Raw genomic sequence first — 26,177 nt, forward strand, 5'->3', positions numbered from 1 at the left:
AGAAACTTATCAGCCATGATTGAATGGTGGAGCAGATCCAGTGGGCTGATTGGCCAAATTCCCGCTCCTGTGTCTTATGGTCTCTTGCTGTTCTGGACACAGTGAGAGAAACCTGGGAGCAGGAGTAGGCCATTTGGTCTTTCAAGCCTGCACCAGCATTCAACAGATCATGACTGGATATTAATCTACCTACATCTAGGTGGATACACTGGGATTTTTTTTCACTGGAGCACAGAGGTGACCTCACAGAGGATTAGAAAATCACGAAGGATAGCGATGTCCTTTCGCTCAGATGTGAGCATCAAGATTAGGGAGCACATTTTTAAGGCGAGAGGAGAAAGATTTTAAAAAGACATCAGAAGCACCCTTTTTTAAGAGAGTAGTTTGTGTGTGGAATGAATGTCCAGAGAAAGCCCAGAGGTCAGATCAGTTTTCCTTCATGTGAATCCAAGGAAAGCGATGGGATCAGACGTAGGACCAGGCCGTGCACTCAGAGCATGGGCAGGTCAACTGACAGAGGTCTTCTCGCACATCTTCAACCTCTTCCTGCAGCAGGCCATTCTCCCTGCCTGTTTCACGAGGGCCAACATCATCCCTGTGCCTCAGAAGACTCATGCAGCACGTGTCGATGACTACCACCCAGTTGCCCTAACTTTGGTGGTCATGAATTGCTTTGAAAAGCTGGTCATGGCATTAATCAACTCCAGCCTTCCCACTACTCTTGCCCCACTCCAATTTGCCTATTGGCAAATTGGGATCCACGTCAGATGCCATATCATTTGCCCTTCCCTCCTCCCTAGAACATCTTGACACCAAGAACAGGTACGTAAGAATCCTACTTGACTGCAGTTCAGCCTTCAACACTGTTATCCCCCCGAGACTGATTACTAAACTTAGTGATCTCGGACTAAGCCCCACTCTCTGTAACTGGATCCTCAGTTTCCTGACCCACAGGCCACAATCAGTGAAGACTGGGGACAACATTTGATCCTCACTAACACTCAACACTGGAGCCCTCCAGGGGTGCATACTCAGCCCCCAACTGTACTCACTGTATACCCATGACTGCGTCACCAAATACAAGACTAATGCAATTTACAAGTTCACTGGCACCACTATAGTCAGTCAAATCTCAGATGGCAACAAAACAGACTGCAGACGGGAGATGGAAGACCTGGAAAAATGATGCACTGAAAACAAACCAGATCTCAATGCTAGCAAAACCCAGAAACTCGTTATTGACTTTTGGCGGGATGTTACTCATGCCCCCATACACATTAACAGCACAGAGGTGGAATGAGAGGAGGGTGTCAAGCTCCTGGGAGTGGTCATCCACAACAAGCTGTCTTGGATGTATCACTACCTGGTATGGCAACTGTACCATTCAAGATTGGAGACGGTTACAGAGAGTGGTGAACTCAGCCCGGACAATCACAAAGGCCTACCTCCCATCTATAAAATCCATCTACCAGGCCTGCTGTCAAGGGAAGCTGCCAGCATTCTTAAAGATCCATCCCACTCTGGCAATGTTTGTCTACAACCTCTACCATCAAGGAGAAGGTACAGAAGCCTGAACAAACACACCAGCCAGTTTTGTAACAGTTTCTACCCTACTATTGTTAGAATACTGAATGGACTCTCAAACTCTCAGGATTTGCCTGAACCTTTATTTTTGTTTTTGCCGCTGTTTACCTATTATTTACTATGCGACTTAACTATGTGATCGCAAGACAACGCTTTTCACTGTGCCTCAGTACATGTGACAATAAATAAATTCAATTCAGTTCAAGTGGTGGATGTAGTCCAGTTAAAAGGGTTAAAAAGCATTTGGATCAGCACATGAATAGGAATGGTTCAGAGGGATATGGGCCAAACACTGGTAGGTGCAACTAGTTTAGTTTGAGAACATAGTCAGCATGGACTAGTTGGACAGAACAGTCTGTTTCTGCACTGTCTGACTGTCTAACTGTTCTATACTGGTCTTAAACCCATTTTCTTGCCTCCCCCCATAACCATCCACTTCCGTGTTGTCGAACATTCAAATGAACTCAGCCTTGAATATATTCAATGAACCCCACCCCCAACTGCAGGAAGACATCACCACCTAGGAACTCAATTCCTCTTGCTAATGTATCATTTGCCTTGCTCATTGCTTGCTGATATAGAAGGACGCTGAGGCCTGTTTGTACATCAACACATCATTCCTGATGAAGGGCTCGTGCCTGAAATGTCGAATCTCCTGCTTCTCAGATGCTGCCTGAACCTGCTATGCTTTACCAGCCCTACACTTTTCGACTCTGATCTCCAGCATATGCAGTCCTCACTTTCTTCACATCCCAATATATCACTATTTAAGGAATGCGTCTCCTTTCTGCTTTTTTTTAAAACAGCAAATGCGATAACTTCACATTGTGCTACTACATTTGCCGTATGTTTGCTAACTAAGACACAATCTTGGACCAACTTTTCCAGACTCTCTCCCCTCGCCGGGATTCACTCCTTTTCCTTTCAATTGCTGCAAAACAAAAATTGAACCCCAGAATGAAAACAAATGGAAAAGGGGGTGAGAAAAGAAAGTGCCGTACTCACAGATGTTGGACAGAGGAAGGAAGTTGCAGTCTGGGGTGAAGCTCAATCTTCATTCAGAGAGGAACAACAGCAATAGCAGCTTCAGAAGCTCATGGTCAAACTTCCGTATTCAGACAAAAGCAAGGCTCTGATTGACAAAGGAACCAGGCTCCTTCCGGTCATCCCGAGCTCCCCATTGGTCCATCAAAGAAAGTCGCGTCCGTAATTGCGGACAGCGTGGGGCATGCGCAGTTCTTGTTAACGCCGCTGAACATGCGCAGTACTTACTGACACCGAGGAGTATGCGCAGTGTGGTCTGTGGCGATGCTGGTGTTGCTGACAAGATTTTGTACCCAAATGTCAAATGTCAACAGGAGTTTAAAAAAAAGCTGAAGCCACATTTTTTTTTAAATCTGTAGCTCGACATTTTATTGCGTTTGCATTTTGTGTGACTCCTCAACTTTTGAATGTCTTTTCCTCAGGGTAGGGGAGTCCCAAACTAGAGGGACTCCCCTTCCCTGAGGATTGAGAGGGAAAAGATTTAAAGGGACCTCAGGGTCAGAAAAAAACAGTTTGAAAGTTAATTCCCCTCAACAAATGCCCCCTCTTATGCCCTGAACAAGATAGATTGTTCACATTCTATTAATCATGAGTAGCAATGATGTTGTGAAACTTAGAAGGGTTCAAAAACGATTTACAAATATGTTGCAAAGGTTGGAGAGGTTCAGCTGCAGGGAGAGGCTGAATAGACTGGGCTGATTTTCATACAGCGTTGGATGCTGAGGGTTTATAAAACCTTATAGAGATTTATAAAATCATGAGGGGCATTGATAGGTTAAATAAACAAGGTCTTTTCGCTGGGGTGGGAGAGTCCAGAACTAGAGGGCATTCATTTTGGGTGAGAGGGGAAAGATATAAAAAGGACCTGAGGGGCACATTTTTCACGCAAAGGGTGGTGCATGTATTGAATTAGCTACCAGAAGAAGTGGTGGAGGCTGGTACAATTACAAAATTTAAAAGACATTTGGATGGGTATAAGGGCCAAGATTAATTTAGGATACCTGGTCAGCATGGACCGACGGGTTTGTACAACTCTATGGTTCTATTTCTGCATAGTCAGAATCAATTTCACAAGACTAGGAATAGGCCATCCACAAATTACACCCTGTCCTCAACTGTGGACTAACTGGACATATTTGAATGCAAGTTTCAGAAAGATGTCTGCAGCTTTTCTATAAAGTTGAACATGCTTTCATGATATTTCTGAATATATCATTTTAGCTATTCTCAATTTTAAAGATCAGTCATTTCTCGTGAAGCCGTGTCTACCAGGTATAGTCATCAACATCCATTCTCTTTCTATCTTCCTAGAAGGGTTTGATACAGCGATCGAAGAGGGTTTGAGGCATCTGCAAGGAGAGGGAGTGGGTGGAAGAGAAGGAGAGAGAATGGACGGATGGGCAGAGTGTCAGGGGGTGAGAGAGATAATTGACAGGGGGACAGAGGGTGGGAGGATGAGAACACTGGGGGGAACAGAGGGTGATGGGATGGAGAAGATTGTGGGTACCGATGGTTAGGGAAAGAGAAAGACTGGTGGGCAGAAGTGGGGAGGAAGAGAATGCAGGGCAGAGGGTGGGGGTTGAGAGAGAATGGACGGGGACAGTGGGTGGGGAGAGATTGGACAGGGGGGCAGAGGGTGGGGGTGAGAGACTGCCCAAATCCCACCTTCCCCAGGACTGGTGTTGATATCTCACGAACTGGAACCCACTCCTCCCACAGCAGACTTGTGTCAATCATTTCTCAATATATACGTGGCAAAAGCAGTAGAATCATAATTCTGACAGGCCATTCGGCCCATCGAATTCACACTGACATTCCAAATAGCATCCCATCCAGACCCATCTGCTGACCCTACAGCCCTGCAGTTCCTCATGGCTAACCCACTCTAATCTGCACGCTTCAGCATGGCCAATCCACCTTAAACTGCAGATCTTTGGACTGTGGGAGAAAACCAGAGCACTCGCAGGTAACCTACACAGACACAAGGAGGAGGACGTGCCAAGGTCCACACAGACAGTTGCCCAAGGATGGAATCAAACATGGACCCCTGGCACTGTGAGGCTGTGGTACTAACCACTGAGCCACTGTGCCGTCCAGAGTTAGCTTCTAACTTTTCACGTACCCTCAGCAGAGGCTCTCTCCTGACATTTGTGGACCACACCTGCTGTAACCTCCCTTTCCCACATCTTCAGCCCTGAGCACAATGGTTCCCGAATCCTGGCACCAGATAGACACCGATGTCATCTGGCCTCCTGCTTACAATTGCGGAGACCGGAGACAATCCGTCACTATTCTGTCTCTTACCACCACCTCCCCAATGTTGTTCGTATTCCCAGCACCCAGCCAGTTCGCTCCTCCACTCCCTTGCAGCCCTCTCTCAGATTCCCTTTACCTGCCTGATCCACGCTCACACCTCCTGACCCTGTCCACTGACTCAATCAGAAGGGTCTGTCCGGAGAGGAATGACTAACTCCTGGAATAAAATGTCTGGTTATCTTTTACATCAAAGGTCTGCAGCCTGGCTTTCAGCTCCATCTCTCTGAGCTGAATGTCCACCAGCATGTGTTTGCCCTGGATCACAGCATCCAGAGCCTCCCACCTTCTGCAAATCAGAAGACAAGTCCCACCCTACACTCTCCAATGTGTGTTGTGTAACTGCTTCATCATTTCTGGTGGCCGAGCAGAGGCTAAGTTCAACTTGGATTCCAAACTTGGGTATCAATAGCCATGAGGATGGCTTCAAATGGACCTTGGGTTGATGTCACACTACATGTGACTCCACTACACTATACAGTCTCTCTCTCTCTCACACATACACAGACACACACACTCTCATACACACACACATGCATGTAAGTCAATAGGGTGAATTTGCGGAATTATATTTCCAAATACATTGTATTTTGCTCAAAAAGTTCACAATCTGCAGGCAGTCAATGCATGTAATAATTTTATAAATTCCTACTTTGGAAATAGAACCAGTCTGACTCAAGATTGGGATACTGACAGACTTGAACCTCACACCTTCCATGCATTGTCTGAGCTGTCACTTCTTTTTATAAAATAGAGTCAAAGAGATGTACAGCATGGAAACAGACCCTTCGGTCCAATCCGTCTACACCGACCAGACATCCCAACCCAATCTAATCCCACCTGCCAGCACCCAGCCCATATCCCTCCAAACCCTTCCTATTCATATACCCATCCAAATGCCTCTTAAATGTTACAATTGTACCAGCCTCCATGACATCCTCTGGCAGCTCATTCCATACACGTACCACCCTCTGCGTGAAAAACCTGCCCCTTAGGTCTCTTTTATATCTTTCCCCTCTCACCAAAAGGAATGCCGTCTAGTTCTAGACTCCCCGATCCCAGGGAAAATACTTTGTCTATTTATCGTATCCATGCCCCTCATAATTTTGGAAACCTCTATAAGGTCATCCCTCAGCCTCCGACGCTCCAGGGAAAACAGCCCCAGCCTGTTCAGCCTCTCCCTATAACTCAAATCCTCCAGCCCTGGCAACATCCTTGTAAATCTTTTCTGAACCCTTTCAAGTTTCGCAACATCTTATGGGTGGCGCAGTGGTTAGCACTGCTGCCTCACAGCGCCAGAGACTTGGGTTCAATTCCTGCCTCCGGCGACTGACTGTGTGGAGTTTGCACATTCTCCCTGTGTCTGCGTGGGTTTCCTCCGGGTGCTCCGGTTTCCTCCCACAGTCATAAAGATGTGCAGGTCAGGTGAATTGGTCATGCTAAATTGCCCCTAGTGTGAGGTAAGGGGTAAATGTAGGGGTATGGGTGGGTTGTGCTTCAGCGGGTCGGTGTGGATTTGTTGGGCCGAAGGGCCTGTTTCCACACTGTAATGTAATCTGTAATCTTTCCGATAGGAAGGAGAGCACAATTGCATGCAATATTCCAACAGTGGCCTAACCAATGTTTTGAACAGCTGCAGCATGATCTCCCAATTCCTGTACTCAATGCTCTGACCAATAAAGGAAAGCATACCAAATGCCTTCTTCACTATCCTATCTACCTTAAGTTATCTCGAGCATATGACTTAAAAGAAGTTCTAGGATTTGCATATTAATGAACTGAAACCTGCAACCCATTCTAAAAGATGAAAGACTTAACAGCAATCTTGGTTTGTTCAATATATCATTTCAGTTGCATGACACTGATCTTTTGCTATAAATTCTGTGTCTTATGATCCTGCTCCACAGCTACCTGATGAAGGAGCAGCGCTCCGAAAGCTAGTGCTCCCAAATAAACCTGTTGGACTATATCCTGGTGTTATGTGATTTTTAACGTTGTTTCTCATGAACACAGCCACAACACTTCCTGCTGCTGCCAGGAAACATTACAATGCTGATGAAACGATGCAGTACCTGCAGAGATGAAAATCTTAACAGTTTCTAAGGATACTTGCTACTGATTCACTGCTTCTTCTGATACACGACTTTGGTAACATAGTGCTGGAAGCTGAGTGAGCAGCTTTAAAACAGAAACTTGTTGGATTTTAAATCTTTCAATGTCTGAGTCTGAATTTAGGTAACCTTTATTGCGACCCAACTTTGTTACAGCTTCATGATCTCCCCAGCAAAAAAATTACAAAAAGTAGCTTTCCTTTTCTTCAACAGCTGAAGCTCAAAGCACGCACACACACCCCTGACCTCCCCTGCCACCCCAGTTGCTTTATTATTGGTAAGCACTGAGGTGTCCCTTTGTAACTGAATCCTTGATACAGTCTTAACCCGGAGGAAGTAATGCCTCACTCAGCAATTTCAGCCCATATACTGTATCCAAGTAAGTTTCTCCCCACTCATTTTCCGGGGGCAGGGGTGGGGACAGGGGCTTAAAGTCGACCATATTGCTGAGAGTCTGGAGTCATGTGTAGGCCAGACCGGGTAAAGGATGCATCTGGGACGACTGAGTGAATCCTTTCCCACAACAGCAGTTTCCTTCCCTAAAAAAATCATGAGTGAATTAGATGAGGATGTTTTCCCCCTGAAAATGGTTTCACCATTAGATTCTGAACTCCAGATTTCTGACCAAATTCCAATCTGCCATGGCGGGATTCAAACCCGGGGGAGTTCCCAGAGTTGATGTAGTAATCCAGTTGATAATACCACTCGGCCATTGCTTCTTCGATCCCAGTGATGGCACATGAACTCACTAGTGCCTCCGGAAGTTGTCCACCCAACCAAATCCCTTCCTGCACTCAGCAGGAGAACAGCCTCTCCCAGTGTGGACCCACTGGTATGTCTGCAGGGTGGATGAACTCATGAACCCCTTCCTGCAGTGACAGTAGGTGAACGGCCTCTCCCCAGTGCGGACCCAAGGATGTTTCAGCAGGCCAGGAGAATTGACGAATGTATTCCTGTACTTGGAGCAAGTGAATGGCTTCTCCCCGGTGTGAACATGCCAGTGCATCAGCTGGTTGCACAGCCAACTGAATCCCTTCCCACACACAGAGCAGGAGAATGGCCTCTCCCCTGTGTGAATGCTTCTATGAGTCTCCAGCACTGACGGGGAAGGGAACCCTTTCCCACAGTCCCCACATTTCCACAGTTTCCCCATGGGGAGAGCTTTCCTTGTGTCCCTCTGGGTTTGAAATTACCAACAGAATGGGTACACAGTCTCTCTCCACCGTGAGGGATGAAACTTTGATTCCCCAAACTGAGTAACTGGTTTCAAGCACTTTTCACAGTCAGTGCACTGAATCTCCCTCACTTGGGTGTCTCTGTATTCAAAAAGTGTCCAAAATCTCTCAAGCAGACAAAAGCAAACATTTCTTCTCAATTGGAATGGTTGCTGATATTCAAGTCCCAATGAATCAAGTGGCTCTGTCAGAAGTTGATGTATCATTTGCTTTCAGATTTCTTTCTACATGTCTTCCTGCAAAATTAAATTCACAAAATATGTGATCACAGTCAATACTGTTAAATGAACACAACATAGGTGACAATTCCTGTAGTTTGTCAGATGCCTGATCACATCTTATCCAGGACACAGAAACCTGAAAACCCTCATGCAACCAGATAGCCTTAAGTGTGTATGGAGGAAATCTTCATTTCGGTGACAATAACCTAGAACAAGCTGCCGACAAAGGCACTGGAAATGGAGCTGAATCAAGGACAATGAAAATGAAATGTCAAGGCTACTTGAGAAAAACAAACCAGTAAAGTTGCTGAATGACTTTCTACTGTCCTATTCAATAAAAAAGATAACAAGAAATACAGAATATAACTTCAGTGCTAGATTAGAATGTGAAAAATAATAGCCACAAGGCTTTTATAACAGCGAATAATATCAGATATACACCATATGAAGCAACATATGTCTACATTTTATATCAACGTGCCAATCCCTTAGATTCTGCTCCGTCCCATGAGTAACTACCATTTTAATTCTGAACATGAGGAAAGAAGCGATCTTTTTCCGCAATGCAAATTGTATTTAAATAAACGTATCAAACTGAGGGGAAAAATGTAGTATACCGTTAAGAAGGACAGAGAGCATCTGATACCTTTGCAGAGTCTGCTCCCTCCCTGGATTCACTTCAGTTGCTACATGTGAATAGTGTTTCCTCCCTCTCTTTCTCCCTCCAAGGATGAGAAATGGAAAGGGCAAAGATATTGCTTTGCTTCCACAATTTCTCCATGATGTGGGAATCCTTGTCTCTCTCCAGCTTTGACAATCGGTTGAAAGACCACTCATGTATGGAACATGTTCCATCTATTGCTGCTGCGAATGGGGTGTTGCTATTTTAGGCTGTGTACCCGCTTAAAGCTCTTCCCACGGTCAGTTCATTGGAACACTCTCACTCAGGTATGCATACCTCAGTCTCACTGATGTTTGAAACCTTGTGAAGCAGACAGGACAGGAGGGAAATTAAAAAATGCTACTAGATTCAAAGGCCGATGATATTCCCGTGCCAATGAATTGATTGTCTCTATCAGATCTTGTTTTGAGATTTCTGGCTGTAAATCCTCCCTTTCTCGTATACTGTAAAAGGAGATTACAGAAGACATTGCTGTCTACACAGTATAGGAATTCAATACAGACAATTCTGGTTTCTGAGGAACATTCTTTCTTTTCTCCTTCCCTCAAAAATGTGAATCGTAATGCTACAGTCTCCCTCCATTCTTACTCTACTGTGGCTATTATCACCCTCATTTCCGTTCTCCTAAAAATGCTGAAAAATGTTGACTCACAGATCTTGTGGAACCCTAGGTCTGAATATCATACAGAAGTTGAAGCATTTTATCTTGTCAAGGTCCCACAGGATGTTTATAAGCCCTTCGACCAAAATAATCCATTCACCCCATCAAATCTGCTCCACCATTTATTCCCATAATGATTAATATTATAATCCAAAAATCCACATTCATGCCTTATTATTGATTCCCCTATTGATTAAAATTCTGCCCAACATCTGCCTTGACTGTACTTAGTGATTGAACTTCAATAGCCCTGTCATTCATTACCCTCTGAGAGAAGATATCCACCTCATCTCCATCATAAATATGCAAACACTTAAGATTAGAGGCTATTCCTTCTGGTCTGAAACTCTCCCACAAATGAACACTACCTTTTTGGCAACTAACCTATCAGGCCCACTAAAATTCTGATACTTATTCATTCAGATCTCCTCTCATTCTTCCAAACTCGAACGAATGCTCAGCTAAGCTACTCAACATTTCCTCATTAGCAAACACGTCAATTCCCGGGATTAATTTTGTGAACGCTCTCTCACCAGCTTCCAATATTTCTGTCTTCTCCTCTACTTCGAGGGACCAGAGTGCAAAACACGCAAGTTACAGCATAATAAAGAATGCTGAATAATAGACATTTTTCCAGCAGAAAATCGAAAATGTGCAAAAATAGTCAGATGGAAAAGAGTCCAATCATGTAGTGGTAAGGAGCCTGATGGCTTGGGGGAAGAAACTGTTGCCTAATCTGGTCGTGATAGATTGAATTGGGAGGTGGGTGTGAGGATCTAAAGTTGGAATTAAGGCAACAAAATATGTACATTTTTATTTCAACAAAATGGCTTCTCGATTTAAAAGAATACTACAAAATGGCCTGTGAACCATACTGCTGAACAAACTGCTGATTTGCAGAATTAACTTGCAGTTCAAAGATAAGAGGACAATAGAATTTTCATAAGATGAATACTGACACATTATTTGACCATTTGAACTAACCTTGAACTAATACATGGCATGACAATTTATGTAAATTAGATATCCTTCTTAAAGAAAATATCATTGGATTAACTTGCTGTAAATCATGTCACCTTATTATATGTGATTGGTCTTTCTCGTAATTAAGACTACTATTTCTGAAAAAAATGTAAATAATGTATAATTTTTAAGTGTAATTGCGCAACTTCATCACGGAACACAGAAGCTTCAATCTCTGTGTTGCTGTTTAAAAAGGGGAGAGATTAATTGAAGTTGAGGGTGCTTTGGTACTTGCGGACAGTGGTCTTCGAAAATTGCTGAACTCTGAGGGGAGGGTTGAAATCTGAATTCCCAAGCTTTATTAACTTTTGTTTTTTTAAAAAAAATTCTTTCTCCCGAGCTTCGTTGCTTTCAGAAATAAAACAATATCAATCTCCAGAGATTGGTTATTTTCTGGTGTTATCTTTTTAATAGAAAAAAAATCGATCGCTCAAAATTCATTTATTTTCGGTTTGGGTTGTGTTAACTTCGTTACTTTTCGGTTTAAAAAAAATTCCGATTGCCTTAAATTCGTTTATTTTCGGGTTCGCTTAATTTGAAATTCGTTATTTTTCGGGTTTATGTTTCATGCTCAATTGGGAAAACGACACTGCAGTGGACTAGGTTGTGGCAAAAGTGCTGCTTCACCTGGCAGGTATGTTAGAGCCCTTGGATATTCAGGAGGGAGCAGGTAAATGGGCAGGTGTTACACATTCGGCGGTTGCAGGGGAAAGTGCCTTGGCACTATGGGAGGTGGGTGTGGGGTGTTGCGAGTGAAGGAAGAGTGGAACCGAGGTGGAACCCCTGGCACAACGGGTGCGTGTTGGGACCATAACCCAGCTGAGAAAGCATTGTCTCTTATTCACTCAATGTCGTCTTTAGCAGCTTTCCGGTATAACAGCGCTCTGTTCTGCACCTCGCCTTCTCATCTGGTGCCGAAAAAAGCTTGGACATAAATATTTCCCAGCGATATACTGGCCCAATGTGCACAGTCGCGTTGATACACTCGTAGAGGTCTGCGTGGACTTCTCCTGTTCTCTGTATCCTATGTTGAGGAGGGCAATGCTTGTCACTGGCCACTCGGGCGTCAGAGAAAAGTTTCGAAACAAAATGGTTGAATTATCTGCCAGTGGAGAGAGCCCGGTTCCCGGGGACGGGACAAACAGCAGCAGGGAGACTGAATGAGAAGCAGCTGTTCGGGAAACTCTTTGCCGTTTGCAATTCTCAGAGCAATCTCAAATGTATTTCATACTGAGCAAGTCTCAGGTCGCGCAAGCGGTGTGGGGGGTTAGTAGCATTCCGGCCCTCTGGCTCGTTGGTCTAGGCGTATGATTCTCGCTTTGGGTCCTTTACTGTACCGAGTTGCGAGAGGTCCCGGGTTCAAATCCCGGACGAGCCCGCGTTTTTTTAACTTGACTTGTGCAAAACTGCCTGATTAATTTTCTCAAAAAACGCCTTCGTGAAACGAGGTTGGGCTGTTTGGAGTACGAATGAGGCAGAAAACAGGGAAGTGAAATGGTTGGAGATAGTGTTCAACAGGTTGACGTGAGTGGTGCTGTGTTTGAGGAATGTCAACAATCAAGGGAGATTGGAAAATTGGAACAGCTCTCCTCGGAGAACCGAACTTTTCCAAGTCATGAGGGACCTAGAAACAGGAAATAATGTTGTGAAAATGCTCCCACACCTGAAAGGATCCTCAACGATTCGGCAGAATTTTAAAGTCACGAGGAAAAGAAGTAAAAGTGACATTCGGAAGAACGTTTACGTACAGGGAGTGGTTAGGGTTAGTAAGTCCCTGTCTGACACTGACAAAGAGGAAGTTTCAATGGACACAAAAGGGAATTCGGTGGTCACGTTCAGATGTGCAAATTTACGCTGAGAAGGCGAGAGAATGAAACGAATAGAGACACACGTTTACTTAAGTGTAGAACCAGCAGAGCGAAGGTGGGCCGCATGGCCACCGTCTGCGCTGTGACACATGTTGTGATTCAGTGTGAAATCACAGTTCGACCAACAGAATGTGGGAATTTAGAAATAAGTTTATATTTACACAGCCTCCATACGTCCGCGAAACAGCATATTACACGACAGCAGTGGAGGTCTTTGACATCAGGCTCGAACGTGCCTGCCGCGTGCCAGACGGAAACCTGAAGTGTTCTGTGGAAGGGGCGCCGCGTGTGGCAGCAGAGTGGCGCAGCGGGAGCGTGCTGGGCCCATAAGCCAGAGGTCGATGGATCGAAACCATCCTCTGCTATTATTCAATGTCTCCTCGAGCTGCTTTCCTTAAGATCGGTGCTCTCTTCTGCAAGCTGCCTTTGCATCGATTTACCAAAATGTCGGATATCGATGCACTCGCCAAATCAGGTGGCATGGTTTTAGAGGTCTCAGTGGTATTCTGGTCTTCGCCGGTTTCCTCTTGAACCGAATCGCAAACCCAGTTCTCTGCGATGCCAATCAGCTGGTAAAGTTGAAACACATGCCTTGTGGTTTCGTCCATTCCTTGCAGTAATTCGCCACCCTGGTTCAGACGAGAATGACAAGCATGTCAGAAACCGCATCACGACTCAGACATCGTCCCCTCCTATTAGGACGGATACCACCGATTGTGAATAACCTCAGAGAGAGAGAGAGAGAGACAAGTGACAGACAGTCGCCGTGGACTCGATGGGCTGAACGGCTTCTGTCTGCGCGAGAATGATGCTACGTGTTTATGCCGTCCCACTGCCTGTCTCTGGGACAGAGAGGCTGAGGGGGCAAAACTGGTTCATTTTTAACCGTCCCTTCCGTGTTGGACTGCCTGCAGTCCCTCAGCTCAGGGCCGTGGGGATGACTCTCAGTGAGTGAAGGTTTCACTCGGATTCTCTTCATCTGGGACACTTGGGGCTCAGATGTTAACTGCTGCGCGGTCGCAGCAAAGAAAGCAATGCCCACTTTGCAATAGACTTTCCGTAAGATTGCTGCGTGAAGACGATTTCTGAACACCAAGAAGGCTGCACAACAATGTGAATTTACCTGAGCGAAGAGTCCTCGGTGTCCATTTCTTTCTGTCCTGCCAGCACAGCATCTTTCTATCTCTCCGATAACAGACCCTTGGAGAAAGTTCACAATCAAAGTTGTTCATGTTCCCCGCATTAATGTAACTGACACCTCTCACCCCAAGGGTTTCAGAGAGAGAGAGCAGAAGAGCGAATGGACTCTACCCGCACCCCACCCTACACCCCGTCCCACCCCGCAGAACAACGTGCAAGTAGAAATGAAATGGTTTAATTATCCACCAGTGGAGGTAGTCCAGTTCCTGGGGATGAGACAAATATCAGCGCCCCGGGGACAGAATGACAAGCAGATGTTCTGGAAACGCTTTGCTGCTTGCAATTGTTGGAGCAATGTGGAATATACTTCACACTGAGCAAGTTTCAGCTGGCTCAGAGTCTCCGATGTACATTGCTGTGTTTGCCGCCAGCTCAGAGAGAGAACAATAGGAAGGACGTAGGAGTGAATAACGATCTGCGTGAGAGGGCGAATAACTGTTAATGGAGACTGTTAGCGGCTAACAATACGTAGTGTGTCATAGCAGACGAGGTGATAACAAGGAGTCGTTTGTGTGGTAGGGGTCAAGGACATGGGGGAGTTCAGGCCCTAAAGTTATGGAACTCGATATTGAAGACCGGAGGGCTGTAAGGTCTCCAAGTGGAAAATGAGGTGTTGTTCTTTCATCTGGAGCGAGAACACTGCTGCAAGCCTGAGACAGAAATGTTGGCCAGGGAACAGGGTGATGTGTTAAAGTGGCAGGCAACCGCAAGGTCAGGGCCTTTTTTTCCGCGGGCAGAACCGGGATGTTCTGCGAAGCAGTCACCCAGATTATGCTTCATTCTACATTGGGGAAATGAGACTGTGAGCAGCGAATGCAGTGGACTAGGTTGTGGCAAAAGTGCTGCTTCACCTGGCAGGTATGTTAGAGCCCTTGGATATTCAGGAGGGAGCAGGTAAATGGGCAGGTGTTACACATTCGGCGGTTGCAGGGGAAAGTGCCTTGGCACTATGGGAGGTGGGTGTGGGGTGTTGCGAGTGAAGGAAGAGTGGAACCGAGGTGGAACCCCTGGCACAACGGGTGCGTGTTGGGACCATAACCCAGCTGAGAAAGCATTCTCTCCTATTCACTCAATGTCGTCTTTAGCAGCTTTCCGGTATAACAGCGCTCTGTTCTGCATCTCGCCTTCTCATCTGGTGCCGAAAAAAGCTTGGACATAAATATTTCCCAGTGATATACTGGCCCAATGTGCACAGTGGCGTTGATACACTCGTAGAGGTCTGCGTGGACTTCTCCTGTTCTCTGTATCCTATGTTGAGGAGGGCAATGCTTGTCACTGGCCACTCGGGCGTCAGAGAAAAGTTTCGAAACAAAATGGTTGAATTATCTGCCAGTGGAGAGAGCCCGGTTCCCGGGGACGGGACAAACAGCAGCAGGGAGACTGAATGAGAAGCAGCTGTTCGGGAAACTCTTTGCCGTTTGCAATTCTCAGAGCAATCTCAAATGTATTTCATACTGAGCAAGTCTCAGGTCGCGCAAGCGGTGTGGGGGGGTTAGTAGCATTCCGGCCCTCTGGCTCGTTGGTCTAGGCGTATGATTCTCGCTTTGGGTCCTTTACTGTACCGAGTTGCGAGAGGTCCCGGGTTCAAATCCCTGAAGTTGGCATGTTCTCTCCCCCTTGTGTCTGTGTTGGTTACCTCTGGGTGTTCTGGCTTCCTCCCACAGTCCAAAGATCTGCAACCAGTTCTTCATCCAGACACCCCCTCTGGACAAGCCCTTCGCATACATAGGATCTGTTCAGGTGAGGAGGAACACTACGCAATGTTCTTCACAGCTTGCAGCACATTATTGATGAGGATGAGCACCTCACCAAGACCTTCCCCACGCCTCCACTTACCCCCTTCAAACAACCGCCAAACTTTAAACAGATAATTGTTCGCAGTAAACTGCCTGGCCTTCAGGACAACATGATACAACTCTGTCACGGCAGATAATGAAAGACGTATCAGAATGTTGACACGATTACCACTATTACACGTGGGGACACCACCCACCATGAGGGCAGCAGGTACTCATGTGACTCAGCCAACATTGTTTATCTCATATGCTGCAGGCAACGATGCAAACAAGTCTTGGTATATTGGTGAGACCGAGCAGAGGCTACAGCAACAGATGAATGGACACTGCACAACAATCACCAGCCAGGAGTGTTCCCTCCCAGTCGGGGAACAGTACAGCGGTCTGGGACATTCAGCCTTGGACCTTCGGGTGACTATCCTTCAAAGTAGACTTCAGGATGGGCAACAACGGAAAGTGGCTGGGCAGAGGCTGATAGCCAAGTTCAATACCCTTTGAGACGGCCTCAACCGGGACCTTGGGTTCATGTCACACTACACTATACATTCTCTCTCTCTCTCATACACACTCGCGCGCATGTATTCACACACACCCTCTCGCAGACTTATACTCCATTATACACTCTCTCTCTCACACACACACACACACACACACACACACACCCTCTCAGACTTATTCCCCATTACACTCTCTCACACACACATGATCACTTGGTTTCTCCTGCACACACACACACATACATAAAAGTTTGTGGGTTGAATTTGTACTTGCAGAATCGCATTTTATTTTGCTCAAAAACTCATACACGTAAGATTCTGTAATACAACGATAGAAATAGAATCCGTCTGACCTAACATTGGGACACAGACAGACTTTAACTTAACACCTTCAATGCATCATCTGATTGAGATGACACCTATTGTTAAAAGCTAGCTTGACAACGTAACTTTTGAAAAGTTTTAGGATTTACATGTGAAGGAACCGAAACTAACATGGTCATTCTAAAAAATGGTCGAGGTAAGCTAAAGTTGTTTAATATTCCATCCCATGCCACTGCAATCCTGGTGCTATAAAGTCTGTGTGTTATGATTCTGCTCTACAACCAACGATGAAGGAGCAGCGCTTCGAAAACTAGTGATTCCAAATAAACCTGTCGGGCTATAACCTGGCATTGTGTGATTTTTAACTTTGAAAATATGTAGTAATGCCAACATCTCCATACTGCGCATGCTACTCGGTGTCAGCACGCACTGCGCATGTTCCACGGTGTCAGCAAACTATTACGCATGCTCACGCAACAAGCGGAAACACTCCGTGACCTTGTTTTGATGGACCAATGAGAAGCTCTGGAGGACCGGATGTAGACCGGTCCTCCTGCCAATCACAGCAAACCCATCGTCTGGATGCGGACGTAGGACCATGTGCTTCTGAGGTGGTTGTTGCTGCTCCTCTCTCTCTGAATGAAGATTGAGCTTCACCCCAGACTGCAACTTCCTTCCTCTCTCCAACATCTGTGAGTTCAACACACTCTTTTCTCACCCCCTTTTCCATTCCGGGGTTGAACTGTTGACTTGCAGGAACTGAAGGGAAACGGAGTGAATCAGGGAGGGGACAGAATCTGGGAAAGTTAGTCCAGGTCTTTTTTTCAATGGCAAATACAGGAGAATTGACATTTCAGGCTCGAGCGTTTCATCAGCAATGATGTGTGGATGAACAAAGGGGCCTCTGCGTCCTTCTAATCCAGTCAATGCAAGTTGTCAGACAGGTGCAGCAAGTAGTGAGCAAGGCAAGTGGTATATTAGCAAGAGGAATTGAGATCAGAAGTGGGGACGCCTTCCTGCAGTTTGGGCGTAATTGAATATATCCAAGGCTGAGTTCATCTGATTTTTGAACAACAAAGAAGTGATGATTATGGGGGAGGTAAGACCAGTGCAGATCACTTACTATGCTGACTATGTTCTCAAACTAAACTGGACCCACATGCCTGTGTTTAACCTATATCCCTCTGAACCTTTTATATTGGAGTCATAGAGATGTACAGCACAGAAACAGACCCTTTGGTCCAATTTGTCCATGACTATCAGTTATCCTAATCTAGTCTATTTGACAGCCCTGGACCATATCCCTCGAACCCCTTCTATTATAGACTGTGAGAAACAAAAGCTCACTGACTTTAATAATTTCAGTCCGAGACAAATATCTGAATAACAGCTTCTTTTTTTATTTATACACCTATAGGTGGGTGCCTTGTCTAATTACCAGGTAAGGTAATTACAGAATGCACACTATATCCAAAAAACCCTCACAATTTATACCATATTTTTTTCCTTATTCCATTGTCTGTTCCCTGCTTCGCTTACGTCACTCATTTCCTTAAGACTTATCCCACAACTTCTGTTTATCCTGTTTTGTCCGTGACAAACTCTTATCTCTGACTCCCATAAGGGTGTTTGACGTCAGTCTATTATAGATTATTGATTAGGCATATCTTTTCTTCTATCAGCATCTATTTCCATCCAGAGGCCACTTTGACCTCTTTGATTAGGGTTAGTTCCTGTGTCTTCAGGAAGGGAAACAGATGCTTTCCTGTTTGCCCATATATCCACCATTGTTCTGTATTCATGTCTCATGCTCACATATCCTTTGTTTTTGCTGAATATGTATTTTCTCATTCCTATTCTGTATCAGAATTTATACTTGCAGAAATAACATTAATTCATTTATATCCCACAATTTCCCCTTTTTCTTTTCATTACTATCTGTTATCTTCTGCATTTTTGTCTCCCTCTTTTTTTTTAAACATTGTTCCCAAAATTCGCAAGCATCATTTCAGAGATTTCATCCATCTTAGTCTCACTCATCTCCTTATTATTTAGTTGATAAAGTCCCTCTGTCAAATTTCCCCTCAGGGGCATTCGTTTCATCAAGGCTGTTTCAATCAGCCTCTGGGTGAGCCCTCATATACAGGGTATGATACAACAGCCAATGGCCACCAATACCCCGACTACTACTATCAGGGAAGTAAGGATAGAAACCACGACCCCCTTCCATTTTCCAAACCAGGATTCAAGCCACCCTGTGAGAGATGTGTCTACTCCTGAATTCTCAGCCAGTTCCTCTGCTAAGGTAGTCAATCCCCTTAAGGCCCGAGTAATTGAACCATCAGGCGCAGTATTATTAGGAATAAAGGTACAACAGCTTCCTCCTAACATCACACATACACCCCCTTTCTCTGCTAAAATCATATCAAGGGCTATTCTATTTTCCCATGCCATCCTACTCGTCGCATCAAGCTGTTCTGATATTCCTTTAACCGCCTCTCTTGTATAATTTATAAATCGCTGTTGATTATAGAAAATGTAATTTATCCAATCTACATTTTTATTAATTGTTACCCACCAAAAGAGAGCTGACTCAAAGCCTGCTGCAATCTGGTTACGAGCCTTGAATTCATCAGGTACTCCCCTCGGAACTCCTACCGAATCAAGATAAATCCTGTCATCAAAAGAAGTATCTAACAGTAATCTCTTACCCCTTCCCCTTTTTCTTACTATCTTCTCCTTCTCAAATGCCAAGGTAAATGGAATTGCCAATTGTACAATTGCGCATATCCCTTTCCAATCCGGAGGTCGTGTGGGTCTCAATATTTTTCCTCCACAGTACCACCACAGATCCGCTCGGGGAACCTTTAATGCCGAGTAGTTCCCTCCCTTCTCCGTTTCGGTAACATTCTTAATCTCTGTACACAATTTCAGCTCCCCCAAATCTCTCGACCGGCTTGTACCTCGCCTGTGCACACATGACGTGTGATTTCCAACTGCGGCAGAAAATGTGGGGGGAACTTTTGCATCTTTCTCCTCCAAGGGAGGGAACATCAGAGATAGGGAGGTATTATTCCTATCATTCCATGCAGTCTCATCCTGATACAGGGCTATCATACATTTCATGCCCTTCCTGTCTCGCTTCCATCCGAGCGGAAAGGGAACCACCTGGGCCACTGGCCTACCGGAGGCACATGCATAGCAATTGCTTTTGTTCAGACTTTTTACAGTATACTTTACCCATTCAACCCAGGCATTTGTATCCCCGTACCCAGTCCCTATCTCGATGGTCTGTTTCAAATCCTTTACCTCTATAATTTTTACTACTTTAGGATCATCGGGAGGGGTGAAAGGTTGTATCTCATTACCCAGTAATTCTACCCGTTTTCCCTGTCCTACGCTAATTCGAAAACAACAGCCCACAAATTCCTTCCCATTTGCTTTCATTTCAATCCCAAATGTTTCATTTAATTGTATCTCATAAGTGCCACCTCCCAAAACTGCTTCGTGCCATGTGGTTTTCCTTATCGTTAAATATATGGGGTTACACTTTTTATTGGGACAATCGCGTGCTGGTCGGAAGGGGGCCCGGTGTATTGTGACAAGACCATTATACCAGGTACCATCCCCGAGGCCATCCCCATAGGACTTAAGATGTATCTCTGAGTTGCGGTATTGTCTCTGATTAGCTACATTCCCACAATTTACTAAGCTACATACATCAGTGTCTATTACTTGTGGATTATCAGACTCAGGAACCATTAATTATACATATGAAAATGATATTTGACAAAATCCTAATACCAAGAGGGCTAGCATCATAACTCTAAGCATTCCCAGTATTCTAATCGCTATGCTAAAACACAAAAAGGCTTAATATACAATCTTACAGAAATAATCCCGTGCCCGCGTCGCCACTGTATAGTCAATTACTCAAAGTCTCTTTAGTCTGAGTTTCAGCGGGTCTTGCGTTGATTCGGCTGTCCAGACTTCTTCCTCAACTGGAGGGTCCACTGGCCCTTTGATCCGAGTATAATGAGTCCAGCCTTTTTCCGCCGTCCTTATTGCCGTTTCGGTAGTCAAAAGAGCCTGGTACGGCCCTTCCCAGTCTGGCTGCAGCTTAGTCTCTGTCCATGATTTTATTAAGACCCAATCTCCTGGCCGGATGGGATGAACAGCAAATTCAAGGGGCGGAGTCTGTGCCAATAGACCCTGTTTTCTGAGGAAAGATAAAGAGGAGGACAAGCCCAGTATATACTTCTTTAAAAACAAATCTTTAGTTTCAGGAATTGGCAATTCTCCCTGCGTTCCCAAATAAGGTAATCCAAATAAAATTTCATAGGGGGATAGTCCCAAATCTTTCCTCGGGGCTGTTCGTACTCGCAAGAGAGCTATAGGTAAACATTTGGTCCAAGGGAGTCTGGTTTCTCTGATCAATTTAGAGAGCTGTCGTTTGAGTGTTTGGTTCATTCTCTCGACTCTTCCTGATGATGGTGGATGCCATGGAGTATGGAATTCCCAGGAAATCCCCAACCCCTTCATTACCCCCTGTAACACTTTAGAGGTAAAATGAGTTCCTTGGTCGGAATCTATACGGTTCACTAACCCATATCGGGGAATTATGTGCTCTAATATTGTTTCAGACACCCCATTTGCAGTGGCGGTAGCCAGGGGGTATGCTTCAACCCAACCAGATAAATGATCTACTATGACCAACATATATTTTAATCTTCCAACTCTAGGTAGTTCAGTATAATCTACTTGTATACTCTGAAAGGGTCTCAATCCTGGGTCTCTTCCTCCCTGGGCCTGTTTTCTCAGAACTTTTTTATTTACCTTTCTGCATATTATGCATCCCTCACATATTTGTTTAGCAATGGTATATATCCCTTTACATCCATATTCCCTGAGAACTAAATCACACATTGCTTGTACTCCCCAGTGACTGCCTTGGTGGAGGATAGCCATAATCTCTCGCATCATCATTTTGTTTAACATTTCCCTTCCATCAGATAACTTCCAATGCCCGTCAGCTGTCTTTGTAGCCCCTAAATCTCTCAATTCTCTTTCTTCCTTTTCAGTAAATATAGGAGCTTCCCTAGGACCTGGAACAGTAGGTATTAGGGAATGAATCACCACTTCTTGTGGGTTCAGGGCGGCTTCCCTAGCCACTTCATCAGCTAATCTATTTCCCCTAACCTCTGGTTCATTTCCTTTCTGATGACCATTTACGTGCACTACGGCTATCTCTTGGGGGAGTAATAAAGATTCCAAGACCAGTTTAATCAATTCTTCATGAACTAATTCCTTCCCCCGGCTATTGATCAATCCTCTTTCCTGCCATATCTTTCCGAACGTATGCACAACACCAAATGCATATTTAGAATCAGTGTATACTGTTCCCTCTTTATTTTCTAATGTCCTAAGGGCTCTCTCCAACGCATAGAGTTCGCAGGTCTGAGCTGACCACCCATTTGGCAACCTTCCTGCCTCCACCACACGACTTTCTGTCCCGTCTACGACTGCATACCCATTATGCCTTTTCCCTTCAATCACCCGGGATGACCCGTCTATAAAAAGTCTAGCCCCTGCATGAAGTGGAACATCTCTCAGGTCCATACGGACCTTAGTTTGGTATTCAATAATGTCAAGGCAGTCGTGCCCTGGATTCTGAGGAGAGTCTCCTTCCCCTTTCCAAAGAAAAGCAGCTGGATTTAAACAATTGTCGGTGACCAACACTAAATCATCCTTTTCTATCAGTATCGCCTCATATTTCAAAATCCACGAGTCTGTCAACCATCGCCCATCTTATTGGTTTAGGATTGTTCTCACTTGATGTGGAGTGCTTACTATTAGGGCTCCCCCAAATGTAAGCTTTCTGCTTTCCTCCACCAACAGTGCAGTGGCAGCCACAGCCTGCACACACTCAGGCCACCCTAGGGATACTGGATCCAATAGCTTTGAAAGATATGCTACTGGCTGTTTCATCCCTCCCCACCTCTGGGTTAATACTCCTAAAGCCGCTCCCTTATCTACGGTGACAAAGAGGTGGAAGGGTTTATCTAGGGAGGGTAAGGCTAACACGGGGGCATAAATCAAATCTCTTTTGAGTTTCTCGACTAGTTCTTTTTCCTCATTATTCCAATTTAGATGTTCTGGCTCCCCCTCTATTAGTTTGAGATATAATTTCCTAGTCTTCTGAGCATAGGAATCTATCCACAATCTGCAATATCCCGTTAGACCCAAACATTTGCGTAACTCTCGTTTAGTGCTGGGCAGTGGCATCCCCACTATTCCCTCTATCCGCTCCGGGCTTATCTTTCGCTTACCCTCACTCACTAAATGTCCCAAGTATTTTACTTCTTGCTCCACATATTGTAATTTGTTTTTAGATACTCGCAGGCCCTGCTGGCCCAGAAAATTCAATAATTTGTTAGTGGCTTCTACTACTCTGTCTCTTCTTATTCCTGATACTAAGAGGTCGTCTACATACTGCAACAGGGTAGTCCCCTTGGGGCTGCTAAATTTCTCCAATATTTGTTCTAACTTCTGTCCAAATAAATTCGGGGATTCCGTAAACCCCTGGGGGAGCACAGTCCATCGGTATTGCTGTTTCCGCCTGTGGTGTAAAATTCCAAGCAGTGGAATGTGGTGAAACGGTTAAAAATTATGTCCCAATACATGTGTGAATCTAACCGGAATGGAGGTGTTGCTTAGTCCCGTGTGAATTTTCTTACCAGAATGGAATGTGTTTTTTAGCCTTGCTCTGCTGTTATTATCTGTATGTAACCAGAATGGAATGTGTTTTTCTGCTGTTCACATGAATGTTTATATCTGGAAAAGAGTATATCAGCCGGAAAAGTCTCCAGTTCGGTGAGTCTGCTCCGGGGTTACGTTTAACCGCCGAGTGTGGGTTGTTGGCAACCGCTCTACGAGAACTGACGGCTCCCAGTTTTTGTAACATGTAGAGTGAGTATAAGCCAGACCCGTTGTGCGACGCTGCGGGGAATAAAATGCCCATATTCTAGCAGTCTCGCCTCTTGGTCGTTTGTTCTGTGTCAGACTACTCTCCTACAAACCTGACCTTGAGAATTTTTTTAAAACATTTGGCGTAGTCGAGCAGGGTCAATCGCAATTGAGGAGAGATTTTGATACAGAACAATGTTTTGGAAAACGACTAAGAAACCAGAAGAACAAACTGTGGAGGTCCCGACCGTCCCGGGATGGCATGGATGTGGGCATGTACGTGGCAGTTTGTTTGAGAAAGGATCCCAGTCCTGCCGAAGAACCCCTTGCCTGGGGTACAGCGGAGGATGTGGGCATGTCCAAAAGGCTGAAGCGGAGTTAACAGAATTGAATGGGATTGAACTGAACTGAACTGAGTGGAACTGAAGTGAATCAAATTGAACGGAACAAAATGGAACTGAGCTAAATTGAATTGAAATGGACGGAACTGAATTGAACACAATTGAATTGAACTGAACAGACCTGAACTGAGCTGAATTGAATTACACTGAATTGACTGAACTGAAATTAACTGAAACGAATTGAACTGAACATAATGTAACACATGTATTGGGCCAAGCAGTGGAATGTGGTGTAAAATTATGTCCCAATACATGTGTGAATCATAATGTAACACATGTATTGGACCAAGCAGTGGAATGTGGTGTAAAATTCCAAGCAGTGGAATGTGGTGAAACGGTTAAAAATTATGTCCCAATACATGTGTGAATCTAACCGGAATGGAGGTGTTGCTTAGTCCCGTGTGAATCTTCTTACCAGAATGGAATGTGTTTTTTAGCCTTGCTCTGCTGTTATTATCTGTATGTAACCAGAATGGAATGTGTTTTTCTGCTGTTCACATGAATGTTTATATCTGGAAAAGAGTATATCAGCCGGAAAAGTCTCCAGTTCGGTGAGTCTGCTCCGGGGTTACGTTTAACCGCCGAGCGTGGGTTGTTGGCAACCGCTCTACGAGAACTGACGGCTCCCAGTTTTTGTAACATGTAGAGTGAGTATAAGCCAGACCCGTTGTGCGACGCTGCGGGGAATAAAATGCCCATATTCTAGCAGTCTCGCCTCTTGGTCGTTTGTTCTGTGTCAGACTACTCTCCTACAAACCTGACCTTGAGAATTTTTTTAAAACACCGCCCTGTCTTGGGATCCTCCCATTCAAAGGCAAACAAATTCCTACTTTCCTCCGCCAAGGGACAAGCCCAAAAGGCATCCTTTAAATCTATCACACTAAACCATTTGTGGTCATGAGGGATCTTACTTAATAACGTATAGGGGTTTGGCACCACTGGGTGCCTGACCTGCACTATCCGATTTAATGTTCTCAAATCTTGCACCAATCGATAAGTTCCATCAGATTTCCGTACTGGTAGAATTGGGGTATTATAAGGAGACATACATGGTTCCAACAGTCCATCTCTAATCAGTCCCTCAATTACTGGCTGCAGTTCCCGTTTACCTTCTATGGAAATAGGATATTGTCGTTCACAGACAACGCCCCCTTTCCGTTTTAAATTTATTAAAAGGGGAGGGATCTGTAGTTTTCCACGATTCCCTTCTCTAGCCCATACTATAGGGTCTATCTCTCTCTCTCTGCATCCTCTGTCAATATTGCCAGTTGTACAACTAATTCTTTTTCCTGAATTCCAATCTCCAGTCCTAAAAGAATAATTAGGTCTCTCCCCAGTAAGTTACTTCCTATATCAGGGATATACAGCAGTTCCCCTGTAACCCTACCTTTAGGACCTTCTATCATCAGAGGTTCAAATAGTGGAACAGTAAATCCTTCCCCTTTCACCCCCGAAACAGTAATTGACCGTGTTAACATTTCTACTTTCTTTGGTTTAAAATTTAGCGATGACCGTGCTGCCCCCGTATCTACTAGGAAGACTACCTCTTCCCTACAGGGTCCCACCTTCAAGTTTATCAAGGGTTACTGGTGGGCCCCCGAGGGCAGGAACCCCTGACACCCCTATTCTTCATCATAATTCATAAGCGGAATTGCCTTTTCTTCCCTTTGTAGATCAGGACACTCCCGCTTAAAATGCCCTATCTTTCCACAATAATAGCATCCTGCCTGTAGCGACTTCCATCTCTGCCCCTGTCGCTCAAACCCTCTATCAAATGTTCCCCCTTGTCCTCTCCCTCTCCCTCTCCCTCTCTGTCCTACATGCTGCCTCCTGCCACTCCGGTTGCTCACTATTGGTTCCATTCTCCTCTTAATTACCTCATCAACCGTAGCTACCATCATTCTCGCCTTCTGTTTTTGTCTCTCATCCTCCCTCTTTACAAACACTTTCTGTGCCTCTCTCAACAATTCATCTAATGGTTTTTCGCTCCATCCTTCTATCTTCTGTATCTTTCTCTGTATGCCTGGCCATGCTTTTGTCACAAAATGTACTTTCAAAAGACCCTGTGCCACTGGGTCCTCAGGGTTCATTCCAGAGTATTTCCGCATTGAGTCCCTTCATCTTTGCAAGAAAGCTGAGGGAGTCTCAACTTTCTCCTGTCTAATTTCATAGGCTTTAATCAAATTCTGTGACTTCGGAACTGCCTCCCTTATCCCTTTTAGAATCAGGTCTTTCAATTCCCTCATATCTT

At 44.9% G+C, this 26,177-nt stretch overlaps 1 protein-coding gene across 1 annotated transcript in view; it reads right to left on the minus strand.

Moving 5' to 3' along the window:
• LOC148143280 (uncharacterized) overlaps positions 1-26,177 on the minus strand; it is a 186,713-nt gene that overhangs the window by 61,146 nt on the left and 99,390 nt on the right. The window contains 1 exon segment of the mRNA XM_087975798.1: positions 8,098-8,134. Coding sequence (XP_087831924.1) covers positions 8,098-8,134 — 37 coding nt within the window.

The sequence above is a fragment of the Chiloscyllium plagiosum genome, unplaced genomic scaffold (assembly GCF_037043375.1).
Source record: "Chiloscyllium plagiosum isolate Xiang-an unplaced genomic scaffold, Cpla_swu_hap1 HiC_scaffold_27, whole genome shotgun sequence".
NCBI lineage: Eukaryota > Metazoa > Chordata > Chondrichthyes > Orectolobiformes > Hemiscylliidae > Chiloscyllium > Chiloscyllium plagiosum.